A 21401-nucleotide genomic window follows, 5' to 3' on the forward strand; every position below is an offset into this window, starting at 1 on the left:
TTTTAGTTGGTTTAATGGATTATTTGACTTGGGTTCTTGGATATTGAGTTGATGTTGGTGTTATTTATGGATTATTGTTGTAGGTGGTGTACCAAGAGTTAGATTCAAGGTGTTGTTGTGGTTTGTAAGTGGAATTTCATCCTTGTTGCTCACATGATTATATATGTATTGTGTTTTAAAGATTTTAATGTGTTATTCCCTTCATTTTGCTTCATGGCTATGTATTGATTCTATTGTATATCTATTGGAGGCATTGTATGTCTCAATCGTATTGAAAAGGGAATGCAAAGAGTATAGTCTTCAAAGTTATTGATTTAATGCCAAGAGAGAGTTTAAATGTTTTATTGGATTGATAGATACATAGTCAGAGATTGCATGCAATTAGTTGATCAACGACCATAGGCTTATATCCCTCAGAGTTGTTGATTTATATCGATGGGATACGAGCACCACAGACAGAGTTACTATTGATATCAATCCAACCAGAGTAAAGAGAAATACCATCTTATAGCTATGTTATTACTACGATATTCATGTTCAGAGTTGATGGTATTTATGATTTCAAAGCTATGTTTTACAGAGTATGATATATTCATTGCTATGTAGGAGTTCCACTTGCTGAGTTTTATACTCATTTCAGTTATTTTCTTGTGATGCAGATAAGAGTGACGGGCCAGGACTTTGACTGTGGATTGGGGTCATATGCATACGAAGATTGGAAGGAAGTAGTTTGTTTTGCAAGCAATGTTTTGTACATGATCATTAAAATAATGTTTTGTATTTTGATATAACATTTAGTTGATCATGTTGATTCTTTTGATGATATTTGGAAATGTATTTTGAAACTCCTTCCAGTTGTATGAAAATTTTAAATTCCGCTGTATTTTAATTGTAACGGGTCAAGGTGTCACATTTAGTGGTATCAGAGCACCGTTCTTCGGACCAATGCATATGACTTCGTCTACTTTCAACTGTTCGGGTATGTTTTCTTTGCATCTATCCATTGTTATCTATTGATTGGTGTTTTGTGAGCACATTGTAGAGTATGCCTCCTAAGAGGAAAGCCGTAGAGGGTGAGGATAGTTCTTCCTCGAGAGTTGTCGACGAGTTCGGCAAGTTGCTTAAGGAGCAGGCCAAAGTCCATAGTGAGCAGATTTAGCAGCTGCTTCGATTGCAAGGAACAGGACAGGGTAGAGGCCAAGTGAGAGGCCAAGTAGCTCAGGCAGTTGGCACTGATGCCGTCTTTTCTGCTTTCAAGAGAATGGATCCACCGGAATTCGCAGGTAGCACTGATCCGTTAGTGGCTGTAGAGTGGGTCAAGGCGCTTGAAGCAATCTTCGACCATCTCCAGTACGAAGATAAAGACAGGATCAGCTGTGCAGTATTCATGTTGGTAAAGGCTGCACGTATCTGGTGGAATGCCACTAAGGTTGGTGTCGATGCTTCAACTTTGAAGTGGTCAGAGTTCACTGATTTGTTCTATGACAAGTACTTTCCCGACGCACTCCGAGCTAGGAAGGTGACAGAGTTTCTGGAACTTCGACAGGGGAGCTTGAACGTTGATGAGTACATTCTCAAGTTCGTGGAAGGTTGTCTATTTGCTCCGTATATTGCTTCAAATGACAAAGACAAAGGCGCTCATTTCATTCGAGGCCTTATAGCAGAGATCCGGAGGGATATCAACATGCCCAAAGCTGTGACTTTCAAAGAGATCGTGTCGAAGGCGTTGTTGTCCGAGCAAGACGAGAAGGATATCGCTAGAGAGAGGCATGAGAGGCATCAAGCTGTTGTTGAGAGAGGCCAGGGCTGGAATCAGAGAGGCAAAGATCGTTTCAAAGGGAAGGGCAAGATAGAATCGAGTCCTAGACCACCGCCAGTTCCAGTTGATCCCGAGAAGCCTTTGTGTCCTAAATGCAGCAGACATCACCGAGGAGAGTGCAAATTTGGCACTCATTCTTGTTATCGTTGTGGCACGGCAGGCCACATTGCTAAAGATTGTCCAAGAGGAGCGAGCAAGGATAAGGTGCAGGGTCGCATCTTTACGATGACCAAGGAAGATGATGACAATAAGGGAGGAGTTCTCGCCAGTGCAGGTACTTCGCTGGTCCTTCCTTTTATTTCTTGTCTTGAGGCTGAGAAGTTGCTGTGTAGAGGTTGTGATGTGTTTCTGGCTTCGATTGTGGATTGGATAGAATGATTAAGTTGAATCTTGATGATATCGATGTTTTGAGGGAGTTTGCTGATGTGTTTGAGGATGATGTGCCGGGTTTGCCGTCGGATAGGGATGTTGAGTTTGTGATTGATCTAGCTCCAGGTACGGTTCCTATTTCTAAGGCTCCGTATAGAATGGCCCCCACCGAGATGAAGGAGTTGAAGACGCAGTTGCAGGATCTTTTAGACAAGGGTTTCATTCGTCCGAGTTCTTCGCCTTGGGGAGCTCCGGTTCTTTTCGTCAAGAAGAAGGATGGGTCGTTGCGACTGTGTATCGACTACAGAGAACTCAACAAAGTGACTGTCAAGAATAAGTATCCGTTGCCACGGATAGATTATTTGTTTGATCAGCTTCATGGTGCCACTGTATTTTCGAAGATTGATCTTCGGTCTGGCTATTATCAGTTGAAGGTTAGGAAGTCTGATATCCCTAAGACAGCGTTCCGGACCAGGTATGGTCACTATGAGTTTCTTGTGATGTATTTTGGTCTGACCAATGCCCCTTCAGTCTTTATGGATCTGATGAACCGTGTGTTCAAGCCTTATTTGGATAGCTTCGTCATTGTTTTCATCGACGATATGTTGATCTATTCCAAGACCAGAGAGCTTCATGCCGAGCACCTCAGAGTTGTTCTTCAGTTGTTGCGAGAGAAGGGGTTGTTTGCCAAGTTGAAGAAGTGTGAGTTTTGGTTGGATCATATTTTTTTTCTAGGCCATGTCGTTTCGATGGATGGCATAGCTGTTGATCCGTTGAAGATTGAGGCGATTCAGAAGTGGCCTATGCCTACCACTGTTTCTGAGGTACGCAGTTTCCTTGGTTTGGCGGGTTATTATCGTCGTTTCATTTCAGATTTCTCCAAGATTGCCCTTCCATTGTCCAATTTGACGAGGAAGACTGTGAAGTTTGAGTGGTCCAACGATTGCCAGCGTGGATTTCAAGAGTTGAAGGACAGGTTGACGACAGCTCCTGTTCTTTCTTTGCCCAGTGGTTCAGAGGATTTTGTTGTCTATACCGATGCGTCGAAGAAGGGTCTAGGTGCAGTGTTGATGCAGCGAGGTAAGGTCAATGCCTATGCTTCTCGCCAGTTGAAGGACTATGAGAAGAATTATCCGACGCATGATTTGGAGCTAGCAGCTGTGGTTTTCGCCTTGAAGATTTGGAGACATTATTTGTATGGCGAAAAGTGTGAGATCTTCACAGACCACAAGAGTTTGAAGTACTTGTTCTCTCAGAAGGAGCTCAACATGCGACAGAGGAGGTGGTTAGAGCTTGTCAAAGATTATGATGTGACTATCATTTACCACCCAGGGAAAGCGAATGTCGTGGCCGATGCTTTGAGCCGTAAGTCGAGTTCTTCCTTGAGTTCGATGATTCAGAGACCATTGTTGATGGATTTGCAGCGAGAGGAGATTTCTTTGGTAGTTCCGGGAACCATTGCTCGCTTTTCAGCATTGGTCATTCGGGCTACTTTGACGGACAGGATCCGTAGAGAGCAGGCTACTGATTTGCAGTTGTTAGAGTTGAGAGCTAGAGCAGAGGAGAGGGGTAACTCAGAGTTTGGATTGAATGGTGATGGTTTGACGACTTTCATAGGTCGTATTTGTGTTCCCACTAGTGATGATATTGAAAGGGGATCGGTTACGGTGACCGGAAGCGCAACGGAAGTTAAAAATTTTAATTTTCTAGAGAAATTTTCGGCCACCAACTTATTTTGTGCAACAAATACAATAAAACACAAAAATGACATTCATAGTGTGTTTAGAAAATTACCTATCAATCTTAAAAGATTGATGATGGCTCCAACTAAGGTGTAAACACCTTAGCTCTTCAATGATAGAAACTATCTTCAAGCTTCCTTTGAGCCCGCCTTGCTCAAATATTAAGCCCACCACCAACTAGCTAGAACCACTCTAATTTTGTACTAGAAAAATTAGAGCATTTTTCTTTGAGAAGTGTATTTCTTCTTCAACTCTTTTTGGAAGAAAATTGAGAGAAAACTTGGAGAATAATAGAGGGAGAGTTCGGCCATTGCATGAAAGAATGGGGGGGAAGGGAGACTTGTCTTGGTCCTTGAAAAAGTTGTTGTATATTCCAATGCCATGCCCTTGGACATTGCAAAAGTTGTCTCCCAACTCTTCATCTCCCCATGCATGCAAGTCTTATTTGATTTTTAACAATTAAAAAATCCATGGACTTATTTTTAATTATCTCAAACATATTTGAGACTAATTAAACATTAATTGAATTTACCCAAGTCCCACTAGTTAAATAATTATTTTAATTGAGCTCTACAAGACTCAATATGATTTAATTAATCCAACACTTGAATTAATTTAATTATTTAGACTCTACTAGGTCCACTAGTGTTTAATTAATTCAACACTTGAATTAATTTAATTTAGTCCATAATAATGTTTATGAAAATCACAATTTTCAAATACATTATTCACTTGGCCAACTTTTAATTTAGGAACACTTCCATAAATTAAAATTTACATTTCTCTCATAGAAGTCATACTTCTATTTTTCCTTACACTTATAAATTCATTTATAAGTCGTTCAACACATTGAACTAGTTTCTCCTTTATAGAAGTCATATTTCTAATTTTCCTTACGCTTATAAACTCCTTTACAAGCCGTTCAACACATTGAACTATTTTTACTTCTCAACGGGTTCTAGAAAGCCAGCACTTGTGTGGCCCTCAATGGTTCATTGATACAACTAGCCGTGGGTTCACATCTCCATGTGATTCGGACTAAACATGTCCTTATATGAGCATACCCCAATTGCTCCATTCTTACTTATCAACCCCTTGATAACAAGAACGTCAGAACTCAAGTCTGATAGTACCCAACCAACCATGTTAAACGCCTAGCAACATCGCTTACATGATTTCCTAGGTATCAAATGATAGTGCCTGCAAGAACCATTCAATTATGGTTAGCGTACAGTACGGTCCCTTCAACTCATATATCCCGATCGATTCGACAACCATTGGTTTATCGAGAAATGTCAATGAATCGATACTATGCGTCATGTCGTAGTTGCATCGATGGTGTAATCTATGAAACTCCTTTCACAATTACCACCATACTCTGGCCAGAGATTTCAACCTACATACACATGATAACACATAGGATATCCATACCCGAAGGTAAGCGGTGAATCCCCGACTACAATGCATCGACTCCTATATGTTTCGACATGACACCCAACCTTGCCACCTGATGACCCCATAAGAGTTGGTAAACAAGTTAAAGTGAAATGCTAGCACATAGAGTCTCAATGTTGTCCCGGGTCATAAGGACTAATGGTGTACATCCATAAACTAGGACTTTTCCACTCGATAAGTGAGAACCACTTGGAAAGTCCTTTTATGGAGGGTTGTTCAGTGCACTCTCTACAAGGAGCACCTATCTGCATGTTCGGACATCACAATGTCCCCTACCAATGAAACATGGTACTCACATCGCAGATACTAGTCTCTAACTCGAGCGGCCTATATCCTTCTTAGTGGCGGCTGAATCGACTAGGAACCGTTTAGAATATACAGTATTCCAAATATGAGTTTCATGATACTCATCATATGAGCATCTCATATTCTTTCTACTATTTGTATATTCATGGGCTTTATCTATGCAACTAGCATGGGTATACAGATAAAGATGTGCCAAAATAATAATATCAAATATTACTAAAATAAAGATTGCTTATACATAGAGTTTCATTGTGAACACTCGGCCAACACTTGACTCGACGGGCACCTACTCTAACAATCTCCCACTTGCACTAGAGCCAACTACCCATATGCTTTAAACCCATTGATTCGCGATGCTTGACGAATAATGGTCCAGGTAAAGGCTTAGCTAGTGGATCAACAACATTATCTGCGGAGCCGACTATGTCAAAAGACACTTCTCTACTTTACACAATCTCTCCGAGGATGTGGTACTTTCTCAATACATGTTTGGACTTCTGATGAGACCTTGGCTCCTTTGCTTGAGCTAAAGCTCCCGTGTTGTCACACAACACCGGGACAAGAGCAACTCCATTAGGAATGATGTCCAACTCTTAGACGAAATTCCTTATCCAAACAGCCTCCCTTGCTGCATCTGATGCAGCAATGTATTCAGCCTCTGTGCTGGAATACGCAGTATTGTCTTGCTTGGAACTCTTCCAAGAGACAGCAGCACCATAGAGCATGAATACAAACCTAGAGGTTGACTTCGAGTCAACAATATCGCTTTGGAAGCTAGAGTCGGTATAGCCTTCCAATTTCAGTTCTCCACCCCATAGACCAAGAACAATTTATTGGTCCTTCTCAACTACTTGAGGATGTCTTTCACAGCTTTCCAATGTGGAAGACCGGGGTTCGATTGATATCTACTCACTACACTTAGTGCGAAAGCCACGTCAGGACGTGTAGATATCATCCCATACATGATGCTACCAATCGTAGATGCATAAGGAATGCTTTGTCATCGCCGCTATCTCTGCATCAGTCTTGAAAGACAGACTTGGATAGGGACACGCCATGACACATTGGTAGATGTCCTCTCTTGGACTTATCCATCGAGAACCGCTTCACGATGGTATCAATGTATGTGGACTGGGTGAGACCAAGCAATCTTTTCGATCTATCTCTATAGATCTGTATCCCAATACAAAAGATGCTTCACCCAAGTCCTGCATCGAGAACTTACTCGCTAACCATATCTTAGTTGATTGCAACATTCCTACATCATTCCCAATGAGTAGAATGTCATCAACATAAAGCACCAAGAATGTCACAACACTCCCACTGACCTTCTTATACACATAGGGTTCCTCAGGATTCTTAGTAAATCAAACTCTTTGATTGTACTAGCGAATATAATGTTCCAACTCCCAGATGCCTGCTTTAGACCATAAATAAATCTATGAAGTTTGCATACCATATGCTCACTTCCGACAGATGTAAACCCTCCAGGTTTGAGACATGTAAATCACTTTCTTAATATCCCCATTAAGAAAGGCTGTCTTGACATCCATCTGCCATATCTCATAGTCATACCATGCAGCTATGGCTAGCAATATCCTTATAGACTTGAGCATCGCAACTGGTGAAAAGGTTTCCTCAAAGTCAACTCCTTGTCTTTGAGTATATCCTTCTGCCACCAATCGCGCCTTGAAGGTCAATACCTTCCCATCCGTCCCAAGTCCCTATGGGAACCTTTCCCTCAGGTGGATCTATAAGATCCCACACTTGGTTCGGATGCATGGAATTCATCTCAGATTCCATAGCTTCAAGCCATTTGGATGAATCGGCATCAGATAACGCTTCCTTGAAGGTCCATGGATCACATCCATGGTTAGGCTCATCATGGCCCTCTTCAAGAAGCTGACCATACCTCATAGGTGGTCTCGAGACTTTCTCGGATCTTTTAGGAGCTTGTAACTCCTCTCTTGGCTCTTCGGGTGTGGGTTCTATAATTGTGGGTGTCTCTCGAACCTCTTCGAGTTCTATCATCTCCCATTTTCTATCCAATAGAAATTTCTTTTCCAAAAAGGTTTTATTCCTAGAAACAAACACTTTTGTTTCTTGGGGATGATAGAAATAATATCCAACTTAATTCCTTGGATATTCCACAAAGTACCATAAAATGGATCGACTATCCAATTTATCTCCCACTACCTGCTTCAAATAAGCAGTGCTCCCAATATTCTAAGATAAGAATATTTGGGAGACTTACACATCCATATCTCATATGGTGTCTGCCTTTGTATGGACATTTAATGGAATATCTTTTAATTTTAAGTTATAGAGATCGTTTTCAAGTTCTCAAGTACCAATTAAACATTCATTCTTGTAAATGTTGCAAACACCTTTGCTAAATAAACAAGAATATCCATTTTTATCAGCATATATATGGAAACAATGTTTTTCACAAAATTAGGTACAAACAAAACATCTCTTAAAAATTAACTTAAAATCATTGTTCAACAATAAGTAAACATTTCTTAAGGTCTTGGCAGCAACTCTTGCTCCATTGCCCATCTTCTAGAAGGTCACACCTTCCTTAAGCTTCCTACTTCTTCCCATCACCTGTAACTCATTACAGAGATGTGAACCACAACCGTATCTAATACCCAAGAAGTAGAGTTAACTGAAATGTTTACTTCAATGTAGAACATACCATTTACAGAACTTTTCTGGGCAAGATATTCTTTGCAATTTCGCCTCCAATGTCCAGGCTTCTTGCAGTGATGACATTCATCAGCAGTCTTGTCAGCCTTAACTGGTATGGCTGCCACAACGGGATTCGGAGATTGCCTCAACAAGGGCACGTTCTTCTTGGGACGTTGGAAAGAACTCTTCTTTCCCTTCCCATGTGGATCAATCTTCGTACCAGATGAAGAACCCACATAAAGAACTGACCGATAACTTCAGTTGGGAATAATTCTAGCAAGCGGACTAGGTCAAGTTATAGTAATTGGACAGACGTCCAAGTATCGATCCCACAGAGACTATTATTTAATTACTACGATTCAATTATTTTATTTAATCTAGGCAAACAAAAGTGAGCAACTGATTATTATTTCACCAAAGTGAATTTTTAAACTAATGTATGCTAATTAAAAGACTGAATCAAATATCCGAGATGCTTGGAACTTGGGGATTTTCAAATTTAAATGAAATGACCGGGAACACACGATGATAACAGACTTTTGATTAATATCATGCAATGGAATTATTTAACTATAGATCATTTGATGTCACGATGCGATTCTCTATATTAATTATAAATCTATTTCTAGAATTTATAATCCTATTTTCATTTAACAGTCCAAATATTTCTAATTGAATTTAATTAAACAAAAACGCATTCATCAACGATGAAATCACAGCTGTCGCCTAAAATCGCACACTGAAACCGAATACTATTTCTAGTCTGTTTAACCGCGTGTTAATTAATATTTTTGAAGCTAAATTTAATCAATTCTCTTTCGAGTCAAGATTAAACAACAAACATGCAAATAATTGACCAAATTAAAAGCACGAAATTTAGACAAATATTAATCAATGACATAGAACAATTTTATAAATCAAACACTTCAATAAATAACAAAAATCAATCGTTTGTTCCTATCGTGGTCCCGATCACAAAAGAAAACTACTCCATAAATTCAAAACTAAAATCAAATTTAATAATTGAATTCATGAATAAAACTAAGAAATTAAAAGAGACGAGAAAATCTCAGCGATGGCGCGCAGATATGCGTGTGAAGCGCGTTGGTTTCTCCCTCGATTTTCTCCCCGAGCCGTTGCCTTCTTCAACAAGTATGAAATCTCCTCTTTTGGCTCCCAAGTCGGCTGCTCTCTCCAGAAATTCAACAACCATCTTCGTGTTAGGTTATTTTCTCTTTATATCTCCCAAATCGCGAACAAAATCTTTGCCAAATTCTCGATCTGATATTGCGTACACGGACCCCGTGCTTGCATCCGGGCAAGGGTCCGTGTAGACTCTGCCTCAAAATTCTTCCGGAATGGTGGACACGGACCCCGTGCCTGGGTCCGTCCAGGGGTCCGTGTAGACTCTGGATTTTTCTTCTCTGGGTGATGACAAGCACGGACCCCAGATATAGGTCTGGCAAGGGGTCCGTGTAGACTCTGTTATTTGTGTCTCGAGTATTGAAAGGCACGGACCCGTCTCCGGGGTCCGTGTCTGGGTCCGTGCGTCCTCTGTTGAATTCTTCTCTTACTGCTGAATGACACGGACCCGCCTCCGGGGTCCGTGTTTGGGTCTTTGTCTCCAACAATTTTGTGTTTTCTCCTATTTTTCCGGATATTTCTGATGTGGCGTTGCGAGGCTTGACTTTTCTTTCATTTCTTTGGTTTTCACCCACTTTTGGTCAAACCTGCAAACAGCCATAATGAAACGAAATAAGCGCAAAACTCGGAATAAAAATGCCAAATAAGCACGAATACGACAAAATAAAATCCCTAAAATGCTATATAATTCGTGCTTATCAACTCCCCCACACTTAACCCTTGTTCGTCCTCGAACAAATTAAACAATAAATAAAGATGAAAATATTTCAGATTCAGAACTCAAGTACCACAATCAAAACTTTCTCAATTTGTCAAATTCGTTCACCCCCAGTCAAAAGATCACGCTTCGCATATCACAAGATTCGTTTTTGTCGCAATTTAAGATTCAAACATTTACCCAGTGAAGCTCAACAGAACAAAATGTGTGTAGTGTGTAGGTCAGACTCGTACTCATCTCCAGCTACTTGGTTTCATGATCACTTATTTTCATTTGTTATCGAAACGCCCCATATGCTTGACTTTCATACCCCTCTCTACTAAATGTTGAACGTCAGTGACTTGGTTAATAGGTCTTTTTAAGCTTATAACGTAAGGCCAAGGCTCACGGGTACAATAAAAGATAGGGAATCAAGAGTGAGATGCAATAAAAAGTATTCCTGTAGCACATTCATTCAACCTTTGATTCGTCAACAGTTACTGTCTTTTCATCATTTTCAGAGCTCTAGCGCTTCCTTTTCATTCTCATTGTCCACCCACTTTCACCCACAGTTTTTTTTTCGGGTGTTTTCAACACTATACATTTTCCTCCTTTTTCTTCTCTTTTTTTTTTTGTTTTTTTTTTTTCATGAATAAAACTTCATCGATTCCTTTACACATATTTTTTTTCAATCCATCGGAGTAATTCAAGCATTTCAATGTGCACAGGAGTTTTATTTCTCTCACATGTAGGTAGGAAAAAGTGTATAGGCTATGATTCAGGTAGTTGATGTGGGACATTGAATAACTGACGAATGGGGGCTAACTGTGTGTCATTGACACACACCATTTGATTTTTTCAGGCTCAAAAGGGGTCGCTAGGGGCAATGAATGATGTGTCGGTCAGGCTTGAAAGGCTCAAACGGTCCAAAGATCGCCTAAATCATCCCTAAGTTACCATCGTTCGTATTTTCGCTTCGAGGGCTAATCAGACAAGTTCTAGGGATCATTGTTCGATATAACTTTTTTTTTTTTTTCACAATTCACCAATTCACTATCAATGATTAAAAGTTTGACCACGTGCATTGAACAAAATGTTGATACATAACTGGTTCATGTTAGACTCTCTCCTTGAAACTACGACTCCTCTCACTCAATACTAGGCATGAAGCAATTTTCCGGGTGATCCCAAAATCTAACAAATTAATCCGATTATCAAGTGAAACACGAGTTCTTAGTCTACAAATAGTTCCATCCTACGTGAAAAGTGCTGTTAAGTGTTGTGCAACGATGTGTAACAAAACTGACTCACCCCCACACTTTGAACTCGACACTGCCCTCAGTGTAAAACAATATAAAAAGAACTATCGAGAATGTGAAAGCAAAAACACTTCCCTGGTTAGATGTCGAGTACGTGGTGGACAGAGGTAAAGATCAGCAACTCCTGAAAGAAAGACATCGAATGCACCAAACCCCAAAAACGTAAAAATGGAAAAGATAAAGCACGCAAACACTTTAATAAAATCCAAAATAGCGTAAACATAAAGAGCATGTCCACAAATATCAACACAGCATACGAGTGAAATGATAAAGTCCAGAAATGTGAATACAGTCCTCAACATAGTCTAACAAAATAAAGCTCCTAATCGTCGGCGGAGTCCGCATCCAAATCCTCCATGTCGTCAAGGCCAGATCTGTCATAGGGGGGTGCGGAGACATCGTCAGCAGAGGGCTGAATCCCTAGATGATGCTCAATGCGAGCCATTCTGGTGCTGAGGTTGTCCAAGGCATCAAACAATGACGAGTAAACCTGATGTCTACTCCCTTAGGCTCTCTGTCGAGGTGGCACATGACCCTGAGGGTCGGCGCGATCATCGAAGCCCGCTTCTTCCCGTGCACGATCATCCCAAGCACGGTCATCGATGGCAGGTGGAGGTACCGGTGGGTCACGGGGGTGCGGAGTGATATGTCGACTCGAAGGGTTACGGTACCAAGCACCCTGGCGGAAGATGAAGTACATGCCCTGCATAGCCTGGGGGGTGAGCATCTGTGTAGAGGTGGGGAGGAGGGATGTCTCGCCACTGAGATCTACGCCGTGGGCCGATAGAATCCGGGAGATGATAATCGGAAAAGGGGCATATGGCCGCTTGTTCTTTGTGGGGTCAACATGCGCGACAGAGCGCATATGGCCGAGAATGATCGACGCGATCGGAATCGCAGGTATGGCCCCCAATCCATTCAGCAGCTTGTCGATAATGTATAAGTCCAAAATGCGGACCTCGTTGTTCCCGGCCTTCCTCGGCAAGATGTTTGCTTCCGTGAAATAACAGATGATGCGATCGAGCAACGAGAGGGAAGTGGGAAGGACGCTCGAGCGAGAACACGTCGGAGAAGTGAAATAGTGAAGGCGACGTCGGGCCTCGGGGATCCGAAACGTGATGTCGGAGAAGAAAATGTCTAGCTGATTGTGGCTCACCGGAGGGCCCTCATTTGGCACATTCAACAGATTTGCAAGAGTGGCAGTGTCGAACTCGATTAGCACCCCCTTGACGAAAGTGCGGACTCGCTGCAATCTAGTGATGCCCTTGTCTTCGAAGTTGGCATAGAATTGCCATACCAATTCGGGAAAGTAGGGGCCGGTGATGTCCAACAGCGATCCCCAGCCAAATTTATCAAATTCGGCTCGGATGGGTACCTCGGCGTCAATCCGTGGGTGGATGGATTTTTCAACAATCATCGCGTTCTCGTGGAGTGCCAAAAACCATTCAAAATTTTCGAGGCTTGTGAATCTGGATGCGTCATAGGGGGAAGAGGTGCCGGCTCGGGCGCGCTTACTGATCTGTTTGCGGGGTGGCATATTGATTCAAGCGATGATATCTGAAATTCCAACAATTCAATAACAATAATCCAATAAACCAATCTCAAATTCCCCGACAAACACGTACACCAATCCAATAATTCACCACAACAGTACGAATCTACTCCAACCGATCCCAACGCAATGAAGGAAACTAATGCCCTTGCTAGTCAACCCACATTAAACAATGCTCAACAACAATATATCCCGAGAGTAGACCCGATGCAAAAACAACGCAAATCTCAACAATCCAAGGAATAATCGAACTCAATCACACTAAGTTAACTCGTATGGAGTAGCATGAATCTCCTAACACTGATAATCGTCAATTTGAGAGAAAAGGTGTAGCCACTCTCACCATAACTCGAAGATGATGATGGCCGCACGGTGAAGGGGTGTCGTCCGGCGGCGTCTTCACCGTGCGGCGGGAGGAGGCGGCGGTGTTGCAAGCGGTGGTGCGTGTAGAGATGGACGTGGGTGGTGAGGTGCTCAAAAGGATGCAATGTGGGTGATGATGTGAGAGGTGGTGACGGGCGGAGGTTCTATGCCGGCGGTGGTGCAAGGGCGGTGACGGGCGTGCTGGTTTGAGGGGTGGTGACGGGAATCGATTTGGGGGAATTAGGGATTTGAAGGAGCGTCTGCGCGATTTTATGCTGAGAGGTCGCGAAAATAAGGGGCACGGACCCCGTGTAGGGGTCCGTCCTGAGGTCCGTGCTCATGCGCAAGTTTGAAAATTCTGGAAATGCTAGACACGGACCCCGTGTAGGGATCCGTCCCAAGGTCTGTGCAGACTCGGGTTTTTGGCATCTTTGAAGGCTCAATACACGGACCCCGTGTAGGGGTCCGTGAGTTGGTCCGGATAGACTCGGTAACAGAAAACGAAATTTACACTTTTTTTTGTTTCCCAAATAAATCCCTACGCACTCTAGACCCGACACACAATGCAAGCCAGGAAAGAACAATTCGAGACATCTGTACAACAAAATTTAAACGCAACCAAGCACACAAGATGCAAGAAATGTACAGAAACTTCCCTGGCCTATTTGACGTTCTGAATCCGTCGTTTGGATAAAATCCCATGCCTTATAAATCCCGCCACCGGTGAATAAATTATCTGCACCACCAAACACTGAGATTAGCTCACGAGATAAGAATAAAACAAAACGAAAACAAATAAAATAAATAACTAAAAAAAAGGAAAGAACATTAAAACTAAACTCTGGGTTGCCTCCCAGCAAGCGCTAAATTTATAGTCTATAGCCCGACTGTACTCCCCTTATTTAGTTTGGATCCTGCAGATCCACAGTAGTTGGCATGTCGGGGATTGTACCTCCATGATAAACTTTCAGCCTATGTCCATTCACTTTGAAAGCTCCAGTTGCCTCACTAGTGATCTCCACTGTCCCATATGGAAAAACTTGCGTGATGGTGTAAGGACCGGACCACCGAGAACGCAACTTACCTGGCATCAATTTCAGTCGAGAATTATATAATAATACCTGTTGACCCACCAAAAATTCTCGACCGACAATGTTCTGATCATGCCAGCGTTTGGTTTTCTCCTTGTAAAGCTTGGCATTCTCGTACGCCTCCAACCTAAACTCATCCAATTCGTTTAGCTGCAGCACTCTATCATCACCTGTGGCTTTAACATCAAAATTCAGAAATTTAGTTGCCCAATAAGCCTTATGTTCAAGTTCTACAGGTAGGTGACATGACTTTCCATACAGTAATTTAAAAGGAGACATGCCGATGGGGGTTTTAAAAGCAGTGCGGTATGCCCACAGTGCATCGTCAAGTTTGCTAGACCATTCTTTCCTTGAAGCACCGACAGTCTTCTCAAGAATGCGCTTAATCTCTCGATTTGATACCTCGACTTGGCCACTAGTCTGGGGATGATAAGGTGTAGCCACCTTATGTCGGACCCCATACTTTGCAATCAGACTGTCGAATTGACGATTGCAGAAATGAGTACCCACATCGCTAATAATGGCTCTAGGTGTTCCGAAACGTGAAAAAATATTATTCTTTAAAAATTGAACAACCACCTTAGAGTCATTAGTTTTGCATGCTAGTGCTTCCACCCACTTAGATACATAGTCTACAGCCACCAATATATATTTGTTCCCAAAAGAAACCGGGAACGGACCCATGAAATCTATACCCCAAACATCAAATATCTCACATACCAAAATATTATTAAGAGGCATTTCATGTCTTCTAGAGATATTACCTGTGCGCTGACAATTTGAACATTTTGTAACATACTCATGCGCATCCTTAAACAAAGTAGGCCAATAAAAACAAGACTGGAGGACTTTGGACGCAGTTCTAGTTGCTCCAAAATGGCCCCCAGCCGGACCAGCATGACAATGAAACAAAATTTCACTTACCTCTTCATGGGAACACATCTCCGGATTATGCCGTCTGCCATATTCTAAACAAATAAGGATCCTCCCACAAATAATATTTCAAGTCTGAGAAAAACTTCTTCTTTTGCTGATACGTAAGATGGGGAGGAATGAACTTACTTGATAGGTAATTAACAAAATCGGCGTACCATGGTAAATTGGTGATCTCAAAGAGTTGTTCATCCGGAAAATCATCGCGAATAAAGTCATTACCTTGAATGTGATTCTCCAGACGCGAGAGATGGTCAGCAACCTGATTTTCTGTTCCTTTCCTGTCGATAATCGTCAAGTCAAATTCCTGCAAGAGAAGAATCCAACGAATTAGCCTTGGTTTCGCATCCTTTTTAGACATTAAGTATTTCAAGGCCGAATGGTCGGTGTGCACCACAACTTTGCTCCCTATTAAATACGATCTAAACTTATCCAGAGCAAAAACAACAGCAAGAAGCTCCTTCTCTGTGGTGGCATAGTTCAGTTGGGCGGCTGACAATGTCATACTAGCATAGTAGATGACATGAATGCACTTGTATTTCTTTTGTCCCAACACTGCCCCCAACGCCGTGTCGCTTGCATCACACATTACCTCAAATGGCGACCCCCAGTCAGGTGCTATCATCACAGGTGCTGTGATCAATTTCTCTTTCAAGATCTGAAATGCCTGTACACACTCAGCAGAAAAATCAAAAGGCACATCTTTTATTAGTAAATTAGTCATAGGTTTGGCAATGCTAGAAAAATCTTTTATAAATCGTCTGTAGAAACCCGCATGCCCAAGGAAACTACGCACTCCTCTAATGTTGGTTGGGGCTGGGAGTTTCTCAATCACTTCAATTTTTGCCTTGTCAACCTCAATCCCATTTTCAGAAATTTTATGCCCCAACACTATTCCCTCTCTCACCATAAAATGACATTTTTCCCAATTTAAGACTAAATTCGACTCCTCACATCTTTCCAAAACCCTAGACAGGTTAATTAAACAAGTATCAAACGAAGAGCCAAACACAGAAAAATCATCCATGAATATCTCAATAAAGTCCTCAATCATGTCATGAAAAATTGCCATCATGCATCGTTGGAAAGTCGCTGGTGCGTTACATAGACCGAATGGCATTCGTTTATATGCAAATGTCCCATAAGGACAAGTAAAAATGGTTTTCTTCTGATCTTCAGGGTCAATAGGGATTTGCATATAACCCGAATAACCATCCAGAAAACAATAAAAAGAATGGCCAGCCAACCTTTCCAACATTTGATCAATAAATGGGAGGGGGAAATGATCTTTACGGGTGGCGTCGTTAAGTTTTCTATAGTCGATGCAAACACGCCACCCCGTAACAGTTCTCGTGGGAATTAATTCATTATTAACATTTTTCACCACAGTGATCCCACCTTTCTTTGGAACGACTTGGACTGGACTGACCCACCTACTGTCAGAAATCGGGTAGATAATACCTGCGTCCAGTAGCTTTATCACCTCTTTCTTCACCACTTCTTGCATAGCTGGGTTCAGACGCCTTTGAGGCTGGGTAGATGTCTTGTGATCGGCCTCCATCAGAATTTTGTGCATGCACATGGAAGAGCTGATCCCCTTAATGTCTGCAATGCTCCAACCTATGGCTTTGATGTTATCCCTCAAGACTCGCAGCAGTTTCTCTTCCTCCATACCTGTCAAAGTAGATGAAACAATTACTGGCAGTTTATCATTATCAAGTAAAAATAAATATTTCAAATGAGAAGGAAGAGGTTTCATCTCTAAGATTGGGGTTTCTTCAATGGATGACCTTAAAGGTCTTGGGACATGTCCAAGCTCCCCAATCCTAGAGTTTACCGTTCTCGAAATCGGTCTGCCTGCTTCCAGATAAAGCACGTATTCCTTGATATCCTCATTCTCCAACTCTCCTGAACCTGAATCAGTCAAACAAATCTCTAAAGGGTTTTCACCTATCAATTCCTGCAACTTGCACTCAACAAGCTCGTCAGTAGCATCAATTCTAAAACAATCAGATTTATCATTAGGATATTTGATGGACTGAAAAACATTAAACACCACACTCTCATCATTCAATCTCAACACCAACTCACCTTTCTGTACGTCTATAAGAGCTTTCCCAGTGGCTAAAAACGGTCTTCCTAAAATAAGAGGAATCTCACGATCCTCTTCCATATCTAACACCACAAAATCCACTGGGAAAATAAATTTGTCAACCTTAACTAAGACGTCCTCTACAATTCCCCTAGGGTATTTAATTGATCTATCAGCCAATTGAAGGGAAATTGTAGTCGGTTTCACTTCGCCTATTTTCAGCTTCTCAAAACATGAATATGGCATCAAGTTAATGCTTGCACCTAAGTCACACAAGGCTTTATTAAAATTTGAATTTCCAATAGTGCAAGGGATGGAGAAACTACCTGGATCCTTAAGCTTTGGAGGTAATTTATTTTGTAAAATTGCAGAACATTCCTCCGAAAGCTTAACTGTCTCAAAGTCTACCAATTTCCTTTTGTTCGATAAAATCTCCTTAAGAAATTTAGCATACGAGGGCATTTGAGCTAAAGCCTCTGCAAATAGGATATTTATGTGCAACTTTTTGAAAATCTCAAGAAAATTTGAAAATTGGGTATCCAATTGCAGTTGCTTTGCTCTTTGGGGAAATGGGAGTGACTTAATATCAATATTCAAGTTCGGGTTTAGAGACTTACCTTTCTCCCTTGTGTCATTGGACTCTTGCTTGGATACTTTCTCCTCCTTTTTATCTCCTTCAATATCGATCACTTCCTGCTTTATGGGAGACGTCGCCGTGACAGCATTGACACCTTTTGGATTCTTTTCCGTGTCACTAGGTAGTGTACCCGGAGCTCGTGTAGACATTTGTGTCGCTAGCTGCCCTAGTTGCGTCTCCACTCTTTGCATCATGGCATCATGGTTTTGCCATCTCATCTCATTCCCAGCTATGTATTTGGCAAGCATATCCTCGAGATTCGACTTGCTATCCTGTGGCTTGAAACCAGGTGGCATAGAAGGTCCTGCACCTTGTGGCGGTTTAGGTGGTTGTTGAGGAGGCCTTTGCTGTGTAGGATGCTGTGGCGGATTGAACTGTAGTGGCTCAACAGCAGTTTCAGGTTGCCTCCATCCAAAATTTGGATGATTCCTCCAGCCCGGATTATATGAGAAACTGTATGGGTTGTACTGTGGACGGCCTTGGTTTCCCACATAATTAACTGAGTCTCCCCCGAAGCATTGTATTCCCTCACAGGACATATCTGGCATGAAGGGCATTTCACTAGATGAACCACCAACCATTTCAGCACTTCCTTGATTCTGATTCACTGACTTGATTGGTGCTGACTTCTGTGCTTGTAACTGTGCCATCTGATGTGTCAATCCATCAAGTTTTGCTGTAATTGCTGTCACAGCATCCATCTCAAGGAATCCGACCTTCTTCTCCCTGCGGTTGTCTTGCCAACCCACATTGCTCTCGGCCATATTAGATATGATTTCGAGCGCTGCGGTTGGCGTTTTCCTGTATAGACTCCCATTTGCTGCCGCATCAAGCATAGATCTCACAGAAGGATCTACCCCATAGTAAAATGTCTCCACCTGCTGGCCTACTGAAAAACCATGTTTCGGGCACATTCTCAACATCTTTTTAAACCTCGACCATGCTGAATTCAGTGATTCCCCATCTCTCTGTCTAAATGAAGTGATTTCATTCCGCAGTTGTGTAATCTTAGTAGGGGGAAAATACCTGTGCATGAAGAACTCAACTAGCCCATCCCAAGTAGTGATAGAACCAGCTGGAAGGTCGCGAAGCCACTCCATAGCTTCTCCTTGCAAGGAGAATGGAAATAGTCTGAGTCGTATGGCATCAGTACTCACCCAATTGCACTTAATCGTATCACAGATTGACAGAAAATTCTCCAGATGTGCATTGGGGTCTTCAGATGGTGCTCCACCAAACTTTACTTGCATTTGGATCATCTGGATGATGCCTGGCTTCAGCTCGAATGTATTTGCCTGAATCGTAGGGCGGATTATACTAGACCCATAACCTTCGAATGCTGGTCGATGAAGCTCCATCAATGTACGGTTATCCTCTTCTCCGGACATTTCCTTAACTTCTGGTTTACGGTCTATTTCGGATTCTGCTTCAGATTCGAATTCCAGAGTCAAGTTGTTGTTCCTTCGGGCTCTGCGGATACTGCGGAGAGTGCTTTCAATCTCAAGGTCAAGTGGCACTAGATTCCTGACGTCTTGAGCACGGCTCATATAACACGAGCTAACCCCTGAAATAAAAAATTTAAGTGCACGATTTAAGCTCCAAGAGAGAATAAGTAGGATAAACAAAGGTAATTAAAATGCTAAAGAAAGAATAAAAACAATTTTAAACTAAGAGTAAAAGCCTAGTCTCAAACGAATAATTTATCCTAATATCAAATAAATAGTCCCCAGCAACGGCGCCAAAAACTTGACCGAAAATTTCGGTTGGGAATAATTCTAGCAAGCGGACTAGGTCAAGTTATAGTAATTGGACAGACGTCCAAGTATCGATCCCACAGAGACTATTATTTAATTACTACGATTCAATTATTTTATTTAATCTAGGCAAACAAAAGTGAGCAATTGATTATTATTTCACCAAAGTGAATTTTTAAACTAATGTATGCTAATTAAACGACTAAATCAAATATCCGAGATGCTTGGAACTTGGGGATTTTCAAATTTAAATGAAATGACCGGGAACACACGATGATAACAGACTTTTGATTAATATCATGCAATGGAATTATTTAACTATAGATCATTTGATGTCACGATGCGATTCTCTATATTAATTATAAATCTATTTCTAGAATTTATAATCCTATTTTCATTTAACAGTCCAAATATTTCTAATTGAATTTAATTAAACAAAAACGCATTCATCAACGATGAAATCACAGCTGTCGCCTAAAATCGCACACTGAAACCGAATACTATTTCTAGTCGGTTTAACCGCGTGTTGATTAATATTTTTGAAGCTAAATTTAATCAATTCTCTTTCGAGTCAAGATTAAACAACAAACATGCAAATAATTGACCAAATTAAAAGCACGAAATTTAGACAAATATTAATCAATGACATAGAACAATTTTATAAATCAAACATTTCAATAAATAACTAAAATCAATCGTTTGTTCCTATCGTGGTCCCGATCACAAAAGAAAACTACTCCATAAATTCAAAACTAAAATCAAATTTAATAATTGAATTCATGAATAAAACTAAGAAATTAAAAGAGACGAGAAAATCTCATCGATGGCGCGCAGATATGCGTGTGAAGCGCGTTGGTTTCTCCCTCGATTTTCTCCCCGAGCCGTTGCCTTCTTCAACAAGTATGAAATCTCCTCTTTTGGCTCCCAAGTCGGCTGCTCTCTCCAGAAATTCAACAACCATCTTCGTGTTAGGTTATTTTCTTTTTATATCTCCCAAATCGCGAACAAAATCTTTGCCAAATTCTCGATCTGATATTGCGTACACGGACCCCGTGCTTGCATCCGGGCAAGGGTCCGTGTAGACTCTGCCTCAAAATTCTTCCGGAATGGTGGACACGGACCCCGTGCCTGGGTCCGTCCAGGGGTCCGTGTAGACTCTGGATTTTTCTTCTCTGGATGATGACAAGCACGGACCCCAGATATAGGTCTGGCAAGGGGTCCGTGTAGACTCTGTTATTTGTGTCTCGAGTATTGAAAGGCACGGACCCGTCTCCGGGGTCCGTGTCTGGGTCCGTGCGTCCTCTGTTGAATTCTTCTCTTACTGCTGAATGACACGGACCCGCCTCCGGGGTCCGTGTTTGGGTCTTTGTCTCCAACAATTTTGTGTTTTCTCCTATTTTTCCGGATATTTCTGATGTGGCGTTGCGAGGCTTGACTT

At 41.7% G+C, this 21401-nt stretch overlaps 1 protein-coding gene across 1 annotated transcript; it reads right to left on the minus strand.

Moving 5' to 3' along the window:
* Window positions 1–15496: 15496 nt before the first annotated feature.
* LOC140824178 (uncharacterized) lies at window positions 15497–19756 on the minus strand. The gene has a single exon (XM_073185774.1). It carries the CDS (start codon window positions 19754–19756, stop codon window positions 15497–15499), a length of 4260 nt encoding a protein of 1419 aa, XP_073041875.1.
* Window positions 19757–21401: the final 1645 nt, after the last annotated feature.

This window comes from Primulina eburnea, chromosome 2 (genome assembly GCF_022965805.1).
Source record: "Primulina eburnea isolate SZY01 chromosome 2, ASM2296580v1, whole genome shotgun sequence".
Lineage (NCBI taxonomy): Eukaryota > Viridiplantae > Streptophyta > Magnoliopsida > Lamiales > Gesneriaceae > Primulina > Primulina eburnea.